Raw genomic sequence first — 23,013 nt, 5'->3', positions numbered from 1 at the left:
AATAAAAGGAGCAACAGAGATTTGAGAAGCGATGAGGTTGGGGGAGACAGAGTGAATGAAATAAATGTAATTTCCATGATCAGTTTAACTGAGAGACCATTGGCATCCCTCTCTCTTCACCGCCTCCCTGTGTGTGTGTGTGTGTGTGTGTGTGTGTGTGTGTGTGTGTGTGTGTGTGTGTGTGTGAGTGTGAGTGTAATGTGAACACACAGAGATCCACACAAAACCTCACACATATGATGTGATACAGTAGATCCTTGTGATACGAAAAAAATCAATGTACTCACAAATATGAAATTACCATTGTGTGTGCGTGTGTGTGTGTGCATGCTCATATCTATATACATGTGTATGTGCATGTACATTCTTAATTTCATTTCAGCATTACATACATCAAAGTATGTGTGAATGTTGTCCACGCCTCTGTATAATCACCACTGTAAATAAGTGATAATAGCTAAAGTGATGGTGAAAAGAGAGAGTGAGAGAATATATTCTTGTCGTTTACTGACAAAGCTAAAGTGGCCTCCACTTAACTGGTTAAAGCCATAAATGCATTAACAATCCTCTTTGCATTAACAGGATAACTTCTTGTGCAAAAGAACCACAGCGGCAATCATGACAGTCAGTTCACTGATGAGCCTGCAGCTGCTGCTTGATCTCATAAAGTTATGAAGGGACAGAGAACATAAAACTGTCATTCATTGGGGCGCCCGGTTAGCTCAGTGGGTAGAGCTGGCGACCCATGTACCGAGGCTGAGTCCTTGCTGCAGCAGTCCAGGGTTTGAATCTGACCTGCGGCCCTTTGATGCGTGTCATCCCCTCTCTCTACCCCCTTTCCTGTCTATCTTCAGCTGTAACTATCAAATAAAGCCAAAAAAATAATTTAAAAAAAACTGCCATTCATTTAGGGCTCTATGTGTGAATTTAAATACTGTTACAGTTAGTGTTATAATTGATTAACTGATAACAAAATGGTTTATACTGCTGGGAAAGGTGGGATTTTATGTGATACCTAAAAGATGGGTAGACTGTGTGGGTTTTGTCAGAAATTAAAGGAAAAGAAATCTGAGAAATTAAATTGAGAATCACTTGCTGGGCTATAAATGGAATGGCTCCAAGCTCAAGACTTACTAAGTCGATACATGAACTGGTGAACATTTAGGTCAGTAGAATCAACTCTTCTCACAGTTCCAAGCCTGGGTTTGCAACCAAAGGTGACTGTGATTTGCTATCAGGAAACCTAAACTACCATTTGCAAGATGCACAGTTATATTTTCTTTAAAAATACAGCTAAAACCTTTTCAAGTTTGTTGACTTGCATTGTTTTATGTCTCCAGGATTATAAAACATTGTAGTTTACTATTTCTTTGTCATTGTATAATCTTATTCATATCTTCACATACTCTGCTTAATCAGTTACATGTGGTATTATTGTTATTAAAAGCTATATATTATACAATGAGAATGTTTTCTCTTTTCCAGCAATGTCCTGCTTTACATCCACAGTCATATAGATTATTACAGTAAATCCAACAGCCACAGTCTTAATGCTGTTGCTGGAGCAGTTATGGGTGGAGTGTCTGGTTCATTTCCTCGGCAGCCCAGAAATTAAACCCTGCAACTTTTCACTCCCAACTGCAGTTCTCTGTGTTACATTTAACAATATTGTATATTGCTACACTTTATGGCCAAAAGTATGTGGACACCACGGTGCATGTGCTGTTGTCTTCTTATGATCTGGGGTTGTTTTCTATACTTTGTGTGAAGGGCTTTAGTTATACTTCAACAGAAATCCTTATACTACAGCATACAATGATATTTTAGACAATCCTATGCTCCCATCTCTGTGGCAAGTTAGGTAAAATGCAGCACTTTAGTAATTAAGGGGTGCATGCTCACAAATGTGCAGTCTCTTGGCTGAATGGGAGCAAATCCCTACAGCCTGTTCTTGTGGAAAGCCTTTCCAGAAGAGGAGAGGCTTGTGTAGAAGCCATCCTTGTTTCGGAATGACGTGTTCAACAATCACATGTGGGTGTATTGTGTGGATGTCCTCATACTTTTGGCCATGTAGTGTATTTTCACAGTTGAGGGTTATTTGCCTCTGGATCACCAGGCAGAGGCCCTGGGGCCCAAGGAGTCAGGAGTCTCCTAAGTCTCTGTGTCATATGACTACAGGGGATTCAGTAAGAATTCCTTTTGAAAAGCATCTTTACTTTGAAGAACAAAACACATGGGTATATTGAATACAAAAGCACATTTATTTACACCAATTTACTACAAAGCAGTGGTGAAATGTAACTAAGTACATTTACTTAAGTACTGTGCTTAAGTAGAATTTTGAGGTACTTGTACTTTACTTGAGTATTTCCATTTTTATATACCTTTATAATACTTACATTTGGAAGCTAATAAACCTTTTATTCCACTACATCTAATTTACACTACTTAGTTAAAAAAAAGATCAGTGTGTAGGATTTAGTGGCATCTAACGGTGAAGTTGCAGATTGCAACTAACTGAACACCACTCGCGTCTGTATTTGACAACCTGGGGACAACAACGGGCTGTGAAGTGTGTAGAGTAAACTGCTGTGGCCACAAAGCCCGTGAAAAATGCGAAAGGCCCTATCTGCAGCCAGTGTTTGGTTTGTCTTTGTTTTCTGGGCTCAACATGGCGGACTCCATTGAAAAGGCGATGCACAGCATCTATTGATAAAAACAACTCATTCTAAGGAAACACACAGATTCATATATTCATATAATTTCTGCTAATAGATCCTCCTAAATGTTACACACTGGACCTTTAAATTAGTTCGTTGCAAATTTAGATTAGCATTACGGAATATAATGAACCAATAGATGATGATGTATTACAATGGATTAAGATACCCCGCAGTATAGAAAGTAAATGAAATGAGCCCCACCTACCAGCTGCAACATTAAATCACTGTACTCATTAATACATCACTAATTACAATTCAGTGATATCATTTGAGGCCAATATCTTTCTTTACTCCTTCCATCACTGCTAGAAAGAAATCCAAACAAATAGGTAGGTGGAGTCTGTAATATCAGTAGTATGGGGAATGGGTGAGGGAGTGTGTGCTGTATCGGTGTTGTAAAGAAGAAAAGATAAAATAACAAAAGCAACATGAACATCTGTGAGGACAAGAAATCTCAACAGGACTGGCTGCTACTCTGGTCCTACATTATTTAATCTTCCTCATGTGGGACATTAGACCACAGTGAGCTCCCTCCATCATCCCGTATCCTTGTTGCAAGCCCCTGTGGACAGGATGAAACAATACCTTCATGAAGTGTGTCTGGAGGTTTGACAGGAGGCTTTTAAGGGAAATGTGCTCTGGGCAGGGGCCACATCTGCCACACAATATACAAAAAACTAAATATAACGACAATTAACACTTATTTTATGAGTTTTATTTTGTTAACTGAAAGCAACTCCCAACAAGCGCTACCAGACTGAATGAAGCGTGATGCATCCTGGCCGCCAGGGGGCGCTGCGCTCTCTGCACCAACACTTTGACCTTAGCGGGACACAGACGACCTCTTCCGGGTTCACACTGACTCGCAGAGGTTGGAGATGAATCTATGAAGGCATCATTTTTGTATATATATAAATATATAACATCGTTTCCTCGCTGACGGGATAGACTGTGCGTGTATTTGTGCATCCAGAAGCGTTTGTTGAACGTTGTTTTCGAGCAGCGGCCGCGGGTTTGTTGCTCTGGGTGAAATTATCTGAACATGTCTGCGGAAGAAGCGGACAAAACAACCACCACTGACGCCAGCGCTGGAGACGAGGAGGAGGAATGGCTGTATGGAGGTAAAGAAAGCAAACACAACTCTACTTGACCAACAGAGACACGTATAAGTGTGTGTGTGTGTGTGTGTGTGTGTGTGTGTGTGTGTGTGTGTGTGTGTGTGTGTGTGTGTGTGTGTGTGTGTGTGTGTGTGTGTGTGTGTGTGTCTCTTAAGTGTTCAATGAACTGCTAACCAGTTAGCTAGAGAGTTAGCCTGGAAGCTAAGCTAGCAGCGCCTGTTTGTTGGATTTGTCGGCCTTTTGCAGCCGGATGAGTTCAGAAAAGAAAGGTTAAAGATGCCTCTGTGATTTATTACGTTAATATTTCACCTTTTTAGATGTGGTAAATGAGTTTAAACACGAGCAAACATTGAATAGCCTCTCGGGTTGAGTTAGCTAAGTTAGTTAACGTTATTGTGGAGAGAACTAACGTTAGTGGTTATTATTGTTCATCTTTCATCTTTCAGACGAGTCTGAGAGCAAAGAGGAGGACGAAGAAGCTAAACTGAATGCTGCAGTCAGGTATTTAACATCTCTGTACATACATGTAAACACTTTGAGCTTGTGTAAGTGAAGTAAAAAATCAATTTAAAAAACTCATTAGACACCTGTTTACATCCAGAGAGGAAGGTGATGTTCACCTGTTTACATCCAGAGAGGAAGGTGATGTTCACCTGTTCATGTTCAAAGAGAAACCATATAAAGGAGCATAAAAACCTCTTCCTGTTCCACACCTCCAATAGCCATGTAATAGTAGCTTTCAAAGAAATATGTATAGATGGACTGACTGTTGCACATATTACAGTTGTAGAGAATTTTTTACAGATTCATGAAAAAATAAATATTCTTTGTGTTTTTCATCATCTTGCTTTCCTTTATTTAAAGATGTAAGCAACCCTTTTAACAACACCAGACAAAACTATTAATTAACTCTTGTGTACCTTTTTTTTTAATCATGTGTTACATTCGCGTTGTGATTGTAAAGTTTGCTTGAAAAAAGTGAAAACTTAACCTTTTGTGGTGCATTACTCAACTTCACACCAAGCAGGGGACAAACCTAAGAGCTATAAACTAGCATGCATATATTGATGAGGAACATATTTTGTATGCAGTGCTTATACGGCACTCAATCACTAAGAAAAGTTGTCTGGATCTTTGAAAGCCAATTTGTACACAATTTTTTGATGATGATGTTCTTTCTTAGGTTTCATTTGCTATTTGTCTGGGCATTTGTAAACACATTTTTGTTGTTTCAGGATGTTTTGGTTGTTATGTGCTGTCTGTATGTTTAATGCTTCATTTTATCTACAGTGCACCTGCTGATGCTTCATCAGAGGATGCAGCTGCACACGCTACAGGGAATGGAGTGGGCTCCGAGGTAGGTCACACTAAGTATTCTGACGTGTGCTTTTCGTCTGTTTTGCTCACCTCCCAATTTCAGACGTCATTCCTCTCAGAGTTTTTGTCTGTCCCTCTTAGAAGTGCTCCTGTCTCAGCCTTTTTTTTTTCTTCTTCTCCCTGTCTTATCAGGCCACAGGTGAGGCTGCGGGCGAGGATGTTGACAGTGACAGCGACAGCGATGATGACGATGATGACGTCCGCGTCACCATTGGAGACATAAAAACTGGAGCACCACAATACACGTAGGTTTTAGTCAAAGTGTAGTCACAGTTATCGTTTTTGTTTTTAATGTTAGTTGTAAACAAAGTTTACAAAAGAAATTGGGTGTTCTTATCAGGCTGCTTTTTTGTTCCTACTCATAAAACAAGGCTCTTTACACTTTAGATTGAGTTTTCATATCAAAATTAGCTTGTTGGTGTTCTGACATGGCACAAAAATGGTTTGTTTGGTCCAGTTCTGAAGTGCAAAATACAAAAGTAACTGAGTCTGGTTTTCATCTTGTGTTTGTGCACCATCAGCAGATCTAGAAGTTTATTCAGCACAGAATTGACTGGTCCTATTTCTTTACCTGTGAATGCTATTATACGTGGTGTATGTGACAATTTTAATTAGCAGTAAACCTTGTGATATATCGGTGACAGAGTTTTATTTCTTTTTTCCCTCCCAGACCTTATGGAGCTCCACCTGTCAATCTCAACATAAAGACAACAGGCTCCAGACCTTATGGACAATGTATTACTCTCTATTCTTCACTCTTTTTCTGTTTTGACCATAAAAAAAAGCATTTTCTTTTCTACACTGTTCTGCTGAAAACACACAGAACGTACGCAAAGAGCAGTAAATAGTTTGTGTAAATGTTGTGTTGTTTATTTTCATTAGCCTCAAAGCTGAAGGGAGTGGATCTGGATGCTCCTGGAAACATTAACGGGGTTCCAGTGCTGGAGGTGGAAATGGAGTCCTTCGAAGAGAAACCCTGGAGGAAGCCAGGTCAGTCTGTGTTAATAAACTGTCAAAGGTGTAATAATGTGTGTTAGACATTTACAGTATTTAACAAGTTGTGTGTGTGTGTGTGTGTGTGTGTGTGTGTGTGTGTGTGTGTGTGTAGGAGCCGATCTGTCGGACTACTTCAACTACGGCTTCAATGAAGACACATGGAAGGCTTACTGTGAAAAACAGAAGAGGCTGCGCATGGGCCTGGAGGTCTCCACTGTCGGTTCAGTGACGAGCAAGATCACTGTGAGCGCCCAGTGCTTACTCTGTTTGTTTCACCACCTGTCTGTCTCTCCCTCTCGTCAGTTACTTTGAATCAGGGCAATTTGCCAACTTCCTGAATGTTATATATATATATTGTGAAGAGACTCGGTTCAGTAAAAATGACCCTGATTGACTGTATCTACTTGGAAATCAAGACAAACTATCTCTACTATGATTCTAACAAGCTGTTTTTTGGCTCTTTCTTAGGTTCAGCAGGGCAGGACAGGAAATGAGAAAGACATATCCAGTTTACCTGTTCACACCTCTAAGCCAGACTTCACGTCTCCTGTCAGCCTGTACAAGTCTGCCGTCACTCAGGTCACCAGGTAACACTTCTGCTTTTACTATCACTTATTGAGATATCTGGTAATATAACACACATGCAGTTTCCCCTAGAAGGGATGTATATAGAAAAGTAGATAAGCTAATTATAAGTTTGTTTCTATCCACCTGTTTTTATGTGCGTTTTCAATGTATGCATAGTGAAAGAGTGAAAAAGCTAGGAATAAAAAGTCCAAAGACAGCAAGAATGTTTTTTCCCCACTTGACTTAGGTGGCAAAATATGTATATTGATAAAAGATAAATCATGATCTGTTTGCAGCAATGACACTGTAACAAATTGATATATATATATTAATGCCATATTTCTAATCATGTTTTCCCCATGACACTCTTAATGTCAACTTTCTGTACCCTCTTCTTCTTCAGTGGTTTATTGGTACCCAACTCCAGTGCCACCAGCTGTTTATCTCAATGAACTAACTCCTAATATTCACCTAATGGTCGAGGATGGAAACATGCATTAATTTACCTTTTTTTTTTTTTGCAGATTTTTCTAGAAAGTGTTTAAAAGTTGCGCTACATTTGAAAGGAAACCTGGCTTATGTGTCTAAACATGGCAAGGCTGGAAGACGAGATTTAATGCAAGAATGATCACACAAATATAGTTAACTGGCCATCTTAATCAGGATGGTCTGTGTGGCAGCAGTAGTTTGTTTTGAAGGAAATTGCACCAACATGCTATCTTGACTCAGACTGACACACAAAAACACACCTGGTCACCTCCAGGTTTACCGGTGGTCCCTGTGGTTTCAATAGGTCACCATCCCATGGGCTGTATGTGCGTGTTTGTGTGTGTTAGGGCCGATGTTACTCTCACCTCCTTTACCCCTGTCCTTTGTTTCAAAATGGTAGGATCTCTCCCCCTCAGTGGCCTGGCCCGCCTCTTCAGGACATGTCCTATTATACGTAAGTGGGCATGGCCTTGGCCCTACAAGGTTAAGTGGGCCTGATGGGGAAATATGTACATGTTTAAACGAGGGGCCTGGTGTTTTTCTTGACCATGAAATGTGACCACAGAAAAACCCCCGGCGTTACTTCCAAGGCCCCAAAGATTCTTTCTTTTTGCCCATGTTTCTGTCTTTTGGGGTAGTTGATGTGCATGTGTCATAAAATAGAAAGTTAATATAAGTGTAGAGCTTTAAAAAGAGAAAAGGACGAGACACCAGAATCATGATAGCTGAATCCACTATGAGAATTACTTAATCACATTGAAAGGTAATTTTGTAGTGATTAGACAAATCATTAATTCATTATCTCAGAATTGTCTTTCTTAAAGTTACCACCTTAACCTCTGTATACCTCCTTTATAGTGTGTATTTCTACTTTACACAGTGAAGGATATTTGCTGTAAGGCAAGATGTGGTTAGATTTGATAGGATGTGCAGAAGCGTGATTGTCAAAATGTTAGAAAAGCTCAAACATTGTGATGGTTTTATTGACTAATGTGTTGACAACCACTGAAGATGCAATTTCACTATTTAACGGTATAAGACTGTTTCTGACACTAACAAAGTTTTTAAAGAGCTCTGAAAGGCTGAAGTAAAATCTCTGACTAGAGTGAAAAAGTAACTCTAAATCTTGTTGGCATTAGAGCTAGGCCAGTAAATAGGCCAGGCCGATGTGTATCAGTCGATATCGGCTTATTGTGGATACGTTGGTATTGGTAGATCTGTTGGCCGATAAGTAACAAGAAAGTGCAGTACTGAACTGCTCGGTGCCTAGATTTTTATTTTTTATATTCTTTTCCCAGGAAGACGAGCGGCACAATAGATGTGATTGGTGGACAGACGGCCACTATCAGCAGGGTTGAAGGGAGACGCAGACACAATCTAGATGGCAACAATATCCAGGTGCACAGAAGGAACATTGACAGTCAATGGGTGTTGTACTACAGCCTTATTTTAAGAAAGTTAAAGTGTGTGAGTGTCATCACATCCTCTCTTGTCTGCAGGTGATCGCTGAACAATCAGATTCTGAGCCGACTCCAGCTAAGATACCCGCCTTCTTCCCTCCTGGACCAATTCCTCCAAACATACCCCCACCTCCTTTCCTCCCTCCACCACCCAACGTCAGCACTGCACCCCCACTCATCCCCCCGCCCAGTGAGTTCATCATCATCTTTTTATTACTCAGCTGGGCTCTTTGTGGATTTTAAGCAATCATCCTATCTTACCCTGTCTTTGCTGTGTTTTATTGTTTGCCATGTGTTTATTCTCTCCCCTATCTTTCTCTCATGTAGGGTTGCCCATTACTGTCCCTCCTCCTGGTTTTCCTCCTCCACCTAGTGGGCCCCCTCCTGCTATTATCCCAACTATGGACAGGTAATACCCATGTAAACACACACACACACACACACACACACACACACACACACACACACACACACACACACACTTTAAAGGCCTTATTTGAGTTGTATAAGCACAACAACAAGTGCAAAGCTGTAGGTCTTGGGTGCACAGACTGTGGGTGTCTCCAAGCACACTTGCTATTTTGGTTCATGTTGGTGCAGAAGTGCAAAAGGTCTGCATGGCGGTGAATATAGATTTTAGGGTGTGGTTATTAATATCCCCTTAGCCGCTGGTCTCATCACAGTGAAGCATGACTGCTCAACAAATGAATAATTGGCTTCTGCAGGAAATCATGTTGTTGTCTGGAAGGTGCAGAGCCCTAAAGTGTTTTTAACATTTAATTAGTGCAATGATAGTAGAAGCAAATAAATAGAAATTGTTTGGTGAAGCAGTTAATAGTCGCATCTATCGTATCTAAAAATGTATAAATAATATAAAATCTGCCACAGCAGCGCCTGCTTCGTAAGGCATTTCAAGAATAAAATATATGAACTACTGACTTAAAAATAAACATTGGAAAGCTGTGACGTACATGATTAATGCACCCTGGTAATCCTGTGAGTTATTAGTAGAATCCTGGAGTCTTTTGCATGTGATTTAATGAAGGTAAACGCAGTGTAGACTTGTGTGTAATAACACAAGGATACAGATTATCAACATACATCTATCTTGCCTAGATTTACTGAACTGAAGGAGAAGCGTCTCCTACAATAAAAAGCATCCAGATAATAATCACTCATTCATTTATAGAAAAATGCAGATTGTTTTACTGGACTACACCAAACGTTATTTATATCAATTTAAATGTTTGTTTGGAAAGTGTTTATTAAGATAGCTTAGTTCTATTTTAACCAGTACGCTGGTATTGCAGAACAAAAGTCACCTAATTGAAAAAACTTGACTTCATTACACAGGGTTGCAGAAAGATTTACTTACTAAAAATCATATGAATTTGACTCATGCTGCAAGTTTAAAGTTCATCTTTTTCTTCTTTCCAAAACTGCATAATAAACAATTTCAACTTTACGACCCTAATGTCGATATGTAAACAGCAACACACACATAAAGATACTGTCATACTGTCATTCTGTCTTTGTATTCAAGTTGCAGTTGCAGTTTGATTTAAGTTAAACTTCAATGAAACTGCTACAGAACACAAAACTGCTACGTAAATCACATGTCCTGTGTTCAGAAACCTTGGCGCCCTTGAATTAATTTATCAAACACCATTAATTCTCTATGTAGATGAAGAACTTGTTTCCGTACAGCCAATTAAACTGCTACACACACACACACACACACACACACACACACACACACACACATGGTAACGTGTTGCCTTTCTTATGTTTCCACAGTGGCCACCCTGGAGGTTATGATGGACGCTCTGTTCCTCCCTATCCGTTTCCTCAAGGTAGGAAGCTTTACAACGTTATCTGGTTTTCAAACCACAGAAACACAACAACTGTCAGAACTTATTGATCAGAGATCTGTTGTGATATATAGGGGAATTAATAACTGAAATGTGTTTTAAAATGGGGCAAACAAGGATCATTTGACAAATTGAAGCGAATGTACATTCCCAGTGATTCATATCATTGATTGTTGTTGGAAACACATTTATTTTCATCACCTGCTGACATTATCATCTGACAGATCCCTGATTGGATTTGAACAAAGTCTCATTTCTAGGAAACATTTGAACACAAAGTAATAAAATCTTTGGCTCCCCTCCTCTTTACCTTTTTCAGGTGCTTACCCTCCACCCATGGCTGGAGGTGTGCCGCCTCCGTGGCCCCCAATGATGGACAACTCTAAACCCTGGGAGTACTATCCCCGTAGAGACGAAAAGAGAGAAAAGGAGAGAGAACGGCCCAGAGAGAGGACGCATGAACGGGAAAGAGAGAGGGAGCACAGCCCTTCAGCTATGAGCTACACCAGGTAAGAGGGACATATATATATATAAATATATATTTATATACACATTTTTACCATAGAATGGGCTTGCTTGCTATGCATGCAAACGTAACGTAATAAAATGCAACCTCTTTGTCAACTTCCATAGTGACGAGGAGCGGTATCGTTACCGCGATTACCAGGAACGTGGTTATGGAGAGCGACATCGTGACCGGTCGAGTCGAGAGAAAGAGGAAAGACACAGAGAGAGGCGGCACCGAGAGAAAGAGGAGGGACGCCACAAGTCTTCTCGCAGGTACATAAACACACACACACACACACACACACACACAGTTTTAACTTCTCTCTTAGACTAATAGACCATAAACCGCTCCCCTGAACAGTGATTGTCCATTTACAAAATGTATCTAGGCACTGCAGGCCTGTCAAGACTTAGATTTCTCAGGGTGCACGAAGGTATTCTCCACTGAGTAGAAGCTGATACTAAAAACTATTGGAGTTCAGGCTAATGTTAGCAGGTCTGTCCTGCCCCTTTATTGGAATTGGAGGAATTTAAATCATATTGTAAATCCAGTATCGTGAATTGTATCAAATTGTGAGTTGAGTGTATCGTTACATCACTAGCATATTTGGGTGGCAATCGCTCCACCCGGCTGCGTCTTTGCTAAGGTGCTGGAAGCCTCAGTGTGTCCAAACTGATATTAAAGATTTCCACACACTTGGATCGATGCAATACAGTCTTTGTGTAAAACGAGTGATGTGGATGATTATTTCCTGTTCAGGGAAATGTTTAATACAATTCTGTCTGTATTATGTTTTTATTTTTTATAATTTATTTTATAATAGGCTTCTTATAGACAAAGTCAGTGGGTTTTTTTGTCCCTGACACTTGGCCATTGTTCTATTAGACTATTTACATTTACTTTTCTTCACAGAAGTGAACCAAATGCTGAGATACAGGCCTACTGTGTATATTTTTAAAGTTTTGTAGCATGTTTTAAAATCAAGAACCTCTGAAATCAAGGACCCATTGTGAAAAAATGTTGGTATCTTTGTAAACTACATGTTGTGAGAACGGGGGAGACTGGCAGGTGATTTCTCTGCCATTTTCTTTAACCTTTTGTTCCCTCTCCATTTCACTTCACCTTTTCTTTCTTTCACCCATCGATCTTCTCGTCTCTGTTTACCCCTCTCCTCCCCCTCTTCTCCCCTCCCTGCCCTTTACTATCCTTCTGATCTCTTTCCTCTACTTCTCGAATATCCCCACTCTTCACCTCCTCTGCCCTTTCGGCACATTGGCCTTTCTCCTTCCATTAGCAGCAGTAGCAGGAGGAGGCACGACAGCGAGGAGGGCGACAGCCACCGGAGGCACAAACACAAGAAGAGCAAGAGGAGCAAGGAGGGTAAAGAGGCCAGCGAGGACATCGGCGCAGACCAAGAGAACCAGGAGGCCATGGAGTAGTGATTACCCCCTCCTCTTTTTCCTTGCGCTGTTTGTCTGTCCCTCTATGTCTCCGACCACCAAGATGAAAAAGAAGGAAAGGGAGAAGATGAGACCAAGAAAAGCGGGAAGACGCAGATTGATCGATGCGTCCTGTCACTCCCCTCTCCATCAATCTCAGTTTTCCTCCACCCCGCTGTCGTTCATCCTCACCATCACTTCAGACGGAGAATGGATGGAGTGGAGGAGGTGGTGAAAGAGGGATGATGGTCCTTTTTACTTCTTCTGTCTTTCCATCACCAGCTGACATCAGACAGGACATCAATCTGTCTTTAACCTCCTCTTCCCTCTCCTCTCAGAGCAATGCTGTAACAATTAGGTCATGCTCAGAGATTTCCCCGTGTAGTCTGGACGATCAGCAGATTTTGCTCTTTTTCCGTCATTTTGTTTGTTTGTTGTCCTTTTGTTCTTGTCCTGTATGAAGACATCTATAGAGAGCTCTCAGTTTAAGTTCAATTAAAAAAACACTTTTGATATGACTTGTCTTTGTGATTTTTAACAAAATAAATATCCCAATTATTCTGCACATACATTAGTTTCCCGATAGTGACTCATATTTATATCACAAGCGTTGGTGATTGTATAGTCATAAAAAAATCATTTGGGGTCTGAAATATCATTCACTCAAAATCTGCTTTGCTTCTTGTTTCTCTTCCCAGCTTAAATCTGAGTTTAAGACTTGTACGTACAAGCAACCTGACAGTGAAACCAAATTCATCCAATCCCAGTCGATTCTGCATGACCTTACAATTTTGTCCAATCACCACAAGTTTGTATCAAAACATCAAGCCATACGTAACCACACTGTCTGAACAGTGCGCTTTTATTCTCACAAGTTGCCTTAAATTTTTGTTTAATTATTAAAACATTTGCAACTAATTTTCACTATCTCTTAAAAGAGAAACTAAAAACATCACATCATCAACATCAGCATCACAATTTTTGTTTTTGTTTTTGTTTTGATCAATCACTGGCTCTAAATTGGGCCTTTTGCGAGTTTTGCAGCCACCGTAGTTTCTCCAAGACGGCGATTATTATTACTTTCGACACAATCTCCAACTTCCCCTCTATTTCCTGCTAAATCCTACGCACTGTTTCTTTAACATTTGTGTGATTTCAACACAGTTCTCTGTGGGGTTATCAGGAGGGGGCAAAGTCAAGTGAACTTCTAATTAATGTTTGATTTGAAAATACTGCAAAGCAAGACTTTGCTGGAAGCATTTGGACTTGTCAATAATATGGTTGACTTGTTTGTCAAGTGCTCAGCTTATAAAATGTGTATTGTTAGAAATTAAACATATAAACAGTGTACAAAGTATGCAACTATAGCAGGTACAAACAGCTCCACGTCAACCAGTTGCAGCATTAAAATACTGCTTTTATATTAATCTGACAATTTTTTATTTAATTGCTATTTTACTGTTTTATTTTAGTATTTAATACCTAATTACTAATACTTTATTAAAGCTACTATTTTACAGTTTTACTTTTTACACAATTTAAATTATAACACCCTCAATCTGCATGTTCAGTACTTAATACTTTTAATACATTTATTTTTTTATACAAAAATGCAGCTACTACAAAATATGTTAAATGTGGATAAAGACACTCATACACAGTATACAGACACATTTGCGCCTGTATATATGTCAAGTAAAAGTAAACACAGAGCCTGTGTTGATGAGAAGTAGGAAGCTGAAACCTAGAAAAACCTCTCTTATAATCTCAAGGCAGGATAAATATGATTACATTAGATAATTGTTACTTTTACTACTGAGAATGATCTGGGTACATCCTCTACTTGTGCCTCTGGCTGAAAAGATGAAATAAATATGGCCTTTAAGGGTGAATTAAGGGGCTTTGGTTGCAGGAAAGCTGCTGTTGCTGAAAGGTGTGAGAATCATAAACCTTTATGTACTGATTGTTCATGAGTCTCAGTGACAGATCCAAGAGGATTATCAGAGAGATTAACTAAATGCATTAGCATACATACTGTATATAACAGCCTCTACTGTTATATGTGATCGGATCAAGATTCCATCTATTCCTCAAACGGGTCAAAGTCTCCCCTCGCTCTCTCCCCCACTGGGCTGTTTGCTGTGCTTACATCAGGGGGGAGACTGTTGGGAGAAAGGTCTGCAGCAGGAAGTGAGGAGATACACCTGGAGGCAACATAAAGGCTGAGTGTGGGAGATAAACTGAGAGGCTTGAAGAAGAGGTACAGACGGAAAACTTGAGAAGAACTAGAGACATCTAGAGGATGAAGTGTGTTTCTGTTGTTGTGTTTGTGAGTCTTCTCTCACTGGGACACGCTGCTCCTCTAAACAGCTGTGAAAGTCTGCTGAAACCAATAACTATCAGCAATGAAGACGTAAGTGCTTTTATGTCTTAAGTATATTGATTTGAACCCAGTTAGACAGATAAATTATGTCTTCTTCTTTTTAAGAAGTCTACCAACTATCCTGCTTCAGGTTTTTTAATCTTGTTAGATTAAATGCAAATGCAGATGAAATATTTATAAGTGCAGTAAATGAGTAGAAGCCAAATCAGGGTCATCATGATCATTATCATGTCTGCTTGTCCCCTCTTGTATAAGGTTGAACATCTTGGTAAACACAGTCAGAGGCAGTAAATATATAGTAAGTATCTGATCTGATCACATATAGTTCAATGATACGTTTTCATACTGCATAAAAAATACACACAGACACTTAACTGCAAGTTAATCCTTAAATTAAATGTTAAACTGGAACCATAGTTCTCATAAAAAAAATGTTTTTAGATCAAACCATATGAGGGAAGATATTTTAAAATGTGAATCCTGTAACGATGAATCAGTAAAACGTGAGCAACTAATTGTTTAACCACAGGAGATAAAAGCTTTGTTAAAAATCTATAATTAGATGTTGCCAATCCAAATATTGCGAAATAGGCTGAACACACACCATGGTTTTCTCTAATAAGATCATTAAAACAATAAGACAAGTGTCATTAAAATGCAGCTATATATTCCTTTGTCATTCAATTCATTTGGGAACTTTATTCTTCTATTTTCTGCTTTTCTACATGTTCTAAATTATTATAATAAATTATTTTATGTCATTATGAAATTATTTCATCTGGAACTCAAATTACAGACCTTTAAAACAAAGCGTTCACCACATGGCGTCATTTTGTAATCAAGTCTCAGGCATATGGAGGGAGCACCAAATGTAAATTGATGTTATATTTCAAACGTATTTTTAATTTATTTATACATATTTAATTTCTTTCTTTCTGTGTGTTGTGCTCCAGATGTTGGGGAGGTGGCTGTACATCGGGGGGAGCTCTGACCTCCCAGGAAGTCGCTCCCTAGGCCATCTGATGAGCAGTGTCTGGTTGGACATCACTGCAACCCCCCAGAGCAACGTCCTCAATCTCATCCAGACTCAGAGAATGTAAATCCCCACCAGCACTGTCAAACCACAGCGTGGAAATATGTCGTAACGATGAATATTGATTACAAACAAAAGTCTGTAGAGATATTGTAAAAAAAAAAAAAAAAAGTTGTATGGAGGAACTTTTCTTATTATAACTACTATTTAATAACAAATTTAAACTCTTATGAGAATGTATATACTCTATATGACTTCACTGGACAGTATGAGGAGCTAGACCTTCATATTTTATGAATAATACAAATTACTTGTATTTTTTTAATAAAGTCCATGAATTTATTGGGATAAAACACAGTAAGAAGTGGAATCTAACTACGTACTAATTTACTAAAGTACAATTTTGAGGTACTTTACTTGAGCAGTTTGATATCCTGCTACTTTAAACTTCTACTCCTCTACATTTTATGGATTAGACACTCCACAGTACTTAAAGCAGTCAAATTTGTTATAATAATCCAGTAATATAACATTTCTTATGAAATGGGCCATTCTACATAATAAGCATTTTATTTATTTATTTATTTACTTTTTCAGTGCCAGCCTGTATTAGCAAAAAGATTAATATTCATCTGTTGTCCCTTGGCTCATTAAAATCATCATCATGTTCTGATGCAGCCTTTATTTTTATCTTCCCAGACACGATAAATGTTCCAGCTTAATATACAATGTGACCTTTGAAAACAGCACTATGTTGATTGGTGAGTGAAGAAGAACCACAATTATTAGACAGATTATTCTGGAAATCTGAATTCAAACACTTACATACATTTCCTGTGATTTCCTGTGGTGTGTGTGTGTGTGTGTGTGTGTGTGTGTGTGTGTGTGTGTGTGTGTGTGTGTGTGTATTTCACAGAGCAACCTTTTTACCTCAAGGAAGTCTACTTGGCAACTAATGGCTCTGACTGTCTGGTTGCCTATGAGGAAATTATCTCTGGTGAAAACACTTTCACCAGTCTTCTGCTCTTCAGTAAGAAATTCTCACTCATCAGTCCTGACAGATTAAATTAAAACAAACCTCTACTCAGTAGGCTGTCTCCAATTACTGTTTTCGGTAGTCCTTTTTTATTTAAATGTCTTACTTTGGCGTGCAACTCCTGAGATTGTTCCTCACTCTGACAGGCAGGAGAGAGAGTGTCTCACCTTCTGTTGTGGAGTTGCTCAAGAGACAAGCAGAGTGTCTCCGGATGCCATCGCCCATAATGATGGACTCAAACAATGGTGAGAATTTTAACTAATTAAAAAAAAGATCTCCACATACTTTGCCTCCATAATGTCATACGGTTTGTTTGTGACTTATCTTTAATGTGCACATACACAGAAATCTGCCCAGACAACATCTCGCCCTCCGAGGGGCTCAGTGCCCTCAACTCCTTGTTAGAGGCCAAGATGGGACACCAAGTGGCAAGACTCCTGGATGCTCTTTTTGATATGTTTGTCAACTGATTTATAATGAGTTTGGATCTGTGTCATTTTGTATGTGCAAGCAGTTTTTCCTCTGTATCCCCATCAGTACTTCAGAAAATTAAGATTAAAGAATTGCCTATTTTTCTTTTTATTATAATTAATGCTAGTAGTAGTGCCATTGTTATTGTTATAGGCTGTGTCCTCTATAAGATCTTTTCAAAAGCAAGATGTTTTCTTATTAACACAAAGCGAAAATACTGCGACATATTAAAAGTCATACAATGAGTCATAACTTCAGTGTCATTTTCTGTAAACTCGTGTCAGTGTTTACAATCTGGTGGACAGTTGAGAGAAGAATGGAAGACGTGATTCCATGGCAACCGAACTCTCTGCCATCAACGTGAACATTTGAGGTTTTTACTGGAAGCGATTCCTAAACTATGAAGACAATGTTGGATAAAACACATATTGCACAAATTCAATGATGAGTCAAATCATAGTTGGGACAAAGAATTTATTAAACCAAAGCCCACATAAAAAATAGGCTACAACACTGTAAATAATTTAGTAAACAGTCCACAAAGGTAAAAATAAGTAGCTAACATAGCATCAACAGTTATCTAAACAGTATATCAATGATGGATATCTTACTCAGAATATGTTAGCTTCAGACTGCTAGTATAGTGGATAACTTGGTTAGCAAAAAACAAAATTATACTAAATCAACAATCACAAAACAGGTATAAGAAAAAAAAGAAGAAATAGAAACCAAAGATATGAAGGTATAATGTGACTATTGTGACATACACATCCAACAGATATAGAGCAATGTTCGTGTTCATTTGGAGTCAAAGATCTGGCAAATTTAAGTCCAAATTTCACTCTCCTTGTAGCTCTTTTTGGTCTCCACCACTCCTGAGGTGGATGAAAACGCAGTGGAGCACTGAGCTATACTATACACTGGTAACTATACTATATTAACTGTATAATACCATTCACATCTTCTAAGCTTCTGTTGAGTTACATACTGTATAATATCATTACAGAAGACACATGGTGGATGCCTGTTCATACCATAATGAATTATCAGCTTTTAATTTAAAGTAAAAACTAATTGGAAAATGGTGAGAGTTTGGTTGCTTGTACTCTGATTTGCTCGTTATTTTTTGGTTTTACTGCTCTAATTCCCCAGTTTTTGTAATTTTTCCAAAGTTTGGAGGCCTAATTTAGTTTAGAATAAAAAAAACATCACCTTTCAACCAGTTTAAAACACATATGTTAACAACACAGGACTCCTTGTGGGATGAGCCTCTGAACTTCAGTGGGATGAGCCTCTGAACTTCAGTGGGATGAGCCTCTGAACTTCAGTGCAGCGCTTTAAGCTTGAAGCAGACACAATCAACTTCCAACTACGAACAGGACAGTACGCTAAAACAACAGATCTAGGTTCTTTGTTTAAGTAGCTGTGGTGAGCCATGATGGTGTTTATTCATGTTGCTGTGGCTGTGCTCTGTCTTCTTACTGGTGGACACTCAGCTCCTGTTACCAGCTGTGAGGATCTAATCAGACCTATTGAAATCCAAGGAAGAGACCAGGTAAAACATTTCTCTCACTCTCACTTTCTGCTTGTTGGATCCTCTTTGTTCAAAATCCTTTTCACGTGACCATATATCATCTCATCCAACTGAGGGAGATCACGTCTGTTTCAGCTGCTGGGCAAGTGGACACTTGTATCAGAAAGCACAACTGTCCCAGGATCCAAAATGCTGACGAAGATGTTGGTGGAGAGCGCCTGGGTGAAAGTCACTGTCGCTGACGAGAGTGATGCCCTCAGTGTTTTTCAGGCTCAAAAAATGTAATATCGAACCTAAATTTAAGGATTGTATCAAGGTTTTGAGCTCACATTTCACAAGTGTCCAATGATGCCTTTACATAATAATTTAACTTTTTAAAAATTCTACTTATGAAAGGTTTGGCCGCTGCTTCACTCTCACATCTAAGATGACCTTGAAAAACAGCACTCTCTCTATGGGTGAGTATTGATGACATGTGTGTTGACTTATCTGCACAAACACATTTGGACTTTGTTTCCAGTACTCTAACAGCACTTTGTGTCTGTGTTCATGTGTGTTTATGTATCTCCAGTGCGACCTGTCACTGCTACTCAGGTCCTACTGAATACCGGCTGCCCTGACTGCCTTGTTGTCTACTCAAATTACACCATTGGAGAAAGCATATACAGTGGGCTCCAGTTCACAAGTAAGACTTAAGGCATACAGACTGATAAAGTAAATGTAGACTTTTACATTCAAAAGAATTTATAAGACCTTCACTTCTTAGGGAGTGACTTTGAAATGGATTTGACATCTGAGAGTTTACACACTGTATTAAACATTAGAGTTAGACGATATGGTTAAAATCTGCTACTTTTACATCGGTGTATCAATGTGTATCGTGATCAAATAAGTTTATACAACCAGATGTCTGTTTCTGCTCATGCAGTGAATTAAATACCTGAGGATTTGAGGTACTTCAAGGCGCTCCCTTGCTTACACTTGTTCTGTCTCTCAGGCAGGAGGAGAAAGGTGAGCGCTGCTGAGCTGGAGGAGTTTAAGAAGCAGGTAGACTGTCTGAACTTACCATCACCCGCCATCCTGGACCCAGAAAAAGGTATGAAACTTGCTGCCCCCATGTTTATAATATCGCAGCAAAAGTGCCCTCCTGGGTGCACCTATGGTTCCCAACCTGAGGGTCCAGACCCTCACAAGGCCAGAGCTTCACAGGGGGGATCATGGTGCCTTCTTGATTTAAAGGGGTGTAAGAAACCTTAAGAAATATATATAGAGAAAGCCTATCTTAGCATTTAATTAATTTCTGTTAAGAAAACTAAATTGAATTGTTATTTTCAAAATTTGGATTATTAATTAAGATATAATAAATAAATCATTCATTTTACAAACACTTCCTACAGTTATATCATCCACTATTGGGTTCATTGTACAGTTTATCAGTTGCTCTGTATTTGAAAAAAATATTAAATAAACATACAAAATACAAAATATGTCACTTAGTCAAAGGGTTGTCAGTTTACAACCTTTTGACTTAAGGGACCCCTCCCTTAAGTCAAAAGGTTGGGAATCACTGCTCTAGAGTACTAATCCAAACCCTGAATAAGTAAAAATGCATCACATCTTTCTGGTGGCTTTTTATATATTTTTTGCCCCTCACCACTGTAAGAGCCAGTAGTAAAGTGCATTTTGTCAAACTACAATTGAAGTTAGATTTTATTTATAGATCACGTTTATTTTACACAGGTTTTCAATACACGTCCTTAAATACGAGACAGCAGGGAAGTGGGAAAGTCACACACAAGTCGATTATCACCGCTTTAACGTGTATGTGTGTCTGTCTTTATTTGTTCATCATGGTGAATGAAGTTCATGAAATGTTCTCTTACCTGGAATAAATTAAATTAATTCACTGTTCTCTGCCTCACAGGTTTCTGCCCAGACGAGTCTCCCTCCCAAGAAACAGAGGCCACTGATCTCACCAACGTCATGAATGAAATGGGCTCTGACACATTCAGCCTATTGGAGAGACTTTTCAACAGTACAGATGCAGTAAATGCAATTTTCAGAATGATATCCAGCAGCGTATCTGGATTAAAAGAAGATTAACACTGTACACAAATGTTATGACATGCTTACATAGGACATATCTGTCTAAAGAGAATTCTGACAATAAAAATGATATTTGTTTCAGAGTATCAGGTTTTTTCTTTTTTCTGTATTGTCACTGACATGTGAAAACCATCAGAAGTTTTGATTATAAAGATTATATTATTATATATTATTATTAACACACCAGTTTAGAGCTCATAAATATCACTTTAAAGATATTGAGGGTTCTTCACATCGCTGCGGCTGTGCTCAGTCTTCTGTCTGTCGGACAGTCGGCTCCTGTCACCAGCTGTGACACCTAACCTCTTGCAGTCACAGGAAGAGAGCAGGTAAGAAACCCTCTCATCTCACTCGTCTCACTCTCATCTCGTGCAACTGAGGGAATCATCTTCTGTTTCAGCTGCTGGGCAAGTGGATGCCTATTGCAGAGACCACAAGCATCCAAGAAATTTAACAACTGAGAAAGAACTTTCAGTCAGGCTGGATGAAAATCACTGCTGCCAACAAAAGTCCAGCAACAGCACTTTTTCCTCTTTTCAAAGAGGTCTTATCAAAGGTCCAGTGTGCAACATTTAGGAGGATCTATTTGCAGACATGAGGGTGAAGCGAGCAACTACACTTATAGATGCCGAGAAAGCACAGCGGTTGCCTCCATTGAGTCCATTTATTCCTGATAATGGACACCCCGAAGGGCATTATTACACCATGGTCACTTGCCAAAATAAAAAGCCCATTAATTGAGTTCTTCACAAGCTTTAATTCCGTTTCCCTGGTAACACCTGAAGGTTTGACTAATACCTGGAACAACCCTGACCATCCCATAAGGTTCTTATGCAATGGAAATGTTGTTCACTACTCCAGTTAATAGGATGAACCTTACGTACGACTTGGCAAATTTTGACAAATGATTCAAGCTTACAAATCTAATGGCAATTTCTACATATTAAAGCTTTCGCTTCTTTGTCACAACCAAAACCGACACGAGCCTGACACACACTGAGTACGCTAATTTATTAATAAAACATGCTGTGCAAATATTTTGTCCGACATGCCTGCACAAACACATTTGAACTTTATGTCTAGCATTGCAACAGTGTGTGTGTGTGTGTGTGTGTGTGTGTGTGTGTGTGTGTGTGTGTGTGTGTGTGTGTGTGTGTGTGTGTGTGTGTGTGTGTGTGTGTGTGTGTGTGTGTGTGTGTGTGTGCACTTCCTAGGAGTTGTTCTGCAGTTTTCTACATTTCACCTACTAAAAACTGTCTGTTCTGACTGCTTGCTGCTTCAATCACAAGGCCAGACGTCTGAAAGGGACATTCAGTACCCTTCTGCTACTGAGTAAGATAATAATGATAATGTTTATTTGTATATGTTTCACAGTGCTTTACATAAAATTAATAATTAAAGACAAAATACACTGATTGTCTGTTTATACAAGTGTAAATCATTCACAGGATTTAGTATATTTTAAACTACTGAAGACATATGATTATATGTTATACTGCATTATCAAGCAATCATAACTGCAGAACTGTCATGAAAGCTTCATGGGAGGAGTTCTTTTGTTATTTGAATGCCACACATAACTCCTTCTTCAGGTAAGTGGTGTTAGATTTAAATGTGGGACATCAAAAACATTTTGTATAAAATGCTGTACTGTAAAATTCTGTATTTAGTGTTTCAGCACAGGGTACAGTATATTTCTGTATTTTTCTTGTCTCTCAGATAAGAAAAGTTCTGTGACTGATGCTGAGTTGGAAGAGTTTAAAAAGCTGGTAGAATGTCTTAACTTTCGGCAGCCTTCTAGCCTGAACCCAGAATATACCTGCAGTGTTTTGTACCTTTAATAGCTGCTGCTATGTGGACCAAAGTGGTTGACAGACTGACTGACCTAATACTCAGTAATAC

General features: G+C 39.0%; 3 protein-coding genes across 7 annotated transcripts; all 3 read left to right on the top strand.

Annotated features, from left to right (window-relative positions):
* Positions 1-3,554: 3,554 nt before the first annotated feature.
* Positions 3,555-13,066, top strand: fip1l1b (FIP1 like 1b (S. cerevisiae)). 4 transcript variants are annotated; one of them, XM_051385038.1, is made up of 16 exons: positions 3,555-3,844; positions 4,288-4,342; positions 5,132-5,198; positions 5,351-5,463; positions 5,889-5,953; positions 6,101-6,208; positions 6,327-6,457; positions 6,683-6,801; positions 7,671-7,724; positions 8,569-8,668; positions 8,770-8,920; positions 9,058-9,139; positions 10,528-10,583; positions 10,921-11,110; positions 11,235-11,381; positions 12,404-13,066. In XM_051385038.1, the coding sequence occupies exons 1-16, from the start codon at positions 3,766-3,768 to the stop codon at positions 12,546-12,548; spliced, it is 1,662 nt and encodes a 553-aa protein (XP_051240998.1). In that variant the 5' UTR covers positions 3,555-3,765; the 3' UTR covers positions 12,549-13,066. The 4 variants fall into 4 exon arrangements, with proteins under 4 accessions (XP_051240998.1, XP_051241000.1, XP_051240999.1 ...); XM_051385039.1 differs by having other exon boundaries at positions 3,556-3,844; positions 12,407-13,066; XM_051385040.1 differs by lacking the exon at positions 7,671-7,724.
* A 1,620-nt stretch (positions 13,067-14,686) lies between these two features.
* LOC127355160 (uncharacterized) lies at positions 14,687-17,723 on the top strand. Of its 2 annotated transcripts, XM_051385672.1 has the most exons (7): positions 14,687-14,961; positions 15,187-15,229; positions 15,885-16,027; positions 16,664-16,725; positions 16,881-16,994; positions 17,147-17,245; positions 17,346-17,723. In XM_051385672.1, exons 1-7 carry the CDS (start codon positions 14,954-14,956, stop codon positions 17,468-17,470), a joined length of 594 nt encoding a protein of 197 aa, XP_051241632.1. In that variant the 5' UTR covers positions 14,687-14,953; the 3' UTR covers positions 17,471-17,723. The 2 variants fall into 2 exon arrangements, with proteins under 2 accessions (XP_051241632.1, XP_051241631.1); XM_051385671.1 differs by lacking the exon at positions 15,187-15,229 and having other exon boundaries at positions 14,690-14,961.
* A 1,068-nt stretch (positions 17,724-18,791) lies between these two features.
* On the top strand, positions 18,792-21,197 carry LOC127355148 (uncharacterized). Its single transcript, XM_051385657.1, has 6 exons — positions 18,792-19,026; positions 19,141-19,286; positions 19,402-19,463; positions 19,577-19,690; positions 20,003-20,101; positions 20,930-21,197. Exons 1-6 carry the CDS (start codon positions 18,907-18,909, stop codon positions 21,106-21,108), a joined length of 720 nt encoding a protein of 239 aa, XP_051241617.1. The 5' UTR covers positions 18,792-18,906; the 3' UTR covers positions 21,109-21,197.
* The last annotated feature ends 1,816 nt before the right edge of the window (positions 21,198-23,013 follow it).

Source organism: Dicentrarchus labrax, unplaced genomic scaffold (genome assembly GCF_905237075.1).
Source record: "Dicentrarchus labrax unplaced genomic scaffold, dlabrax2021, whole genome shotgun sequence".
Taxonomy (NCBI): domain Eukaryota; kingdom Metazoa; phylum Chordata; class Actinopteri; family Moronidae; genus Dicentrarchus; species Dicentrarchus labrax.
The sequence above is the reverse complement of the archived record's forward strand: the minus strand, read 5'-3'. Positions and strand labels throughout refer to the sequence as shown.

Excerpts from the sequence above, each read along its gene's own strand:
- LOC127355160 (XM_051385671.1), top strand. The coding sequence starts at position 14,851 with ATGAAGTGTGTTTCTGTTGTTGTGTTTGTGAGTCTTCTCTCACTGGGA. Across the intron at positions 16,028-16,663 it reads CTCATCCAGACTCAGAGAAT|ACACGATAAATGTTCCAGCT; the intron begins GTAAATCCCCAC and ends TTATCTTCCCAG. Across the intron at positions 17,246-17,345 it reads AATGATGGACTCAAACAATG|AAATCTGCCCAGACAACATC; the intron begins GTGAGAATTTTA and ends GCACATACACAG.
- LOC127355148 (XM_051385657.1), top strand. The coding sequence starts at position 18,907 with ATGATGGTGTTTATTCATGTTGCTGTGGCTGTGCTCTGTCTTCTTACT. Across the intron at positions 19,287-19,401 it reads GTTTTTCAGGCTCAAAAAAT|GTTTGGCCGCTGCTTCACTC; the intron begins GTAATATCGAAC and ends TACTTATGAAAG. Across the intron at positions 19,464-19,576 it reads AAACAGCACTCTCTCTATGG|TGCGACCTGTCACTGCTACT; the intron begins GTGAGTATTGAT and ends ATGTATCTCCAG.
- fip1l1b (XM_051385038.1), top strand. The coding sequence starts at position 3,766 with ATGTCTGCGGAAGAAGCGGACAAAACAACCACCACTGACGCCAGCGCT. Across the intron at positions 7,725-8,568 it reads CAGGACATGTCCTATTATAC|GAAGACGAGCGGCACAATAG; the intron begins GTAAGTGGGCAT and ends TTCTTTTCCCAG. Across the intron at positions 9,140-10,527 it reads ATTATCCCAACTATGGACAG|TGGCCACCCTGGAGGTTATG; the intron begins GTAATACCCATG and ends ATGTTTCCACAG.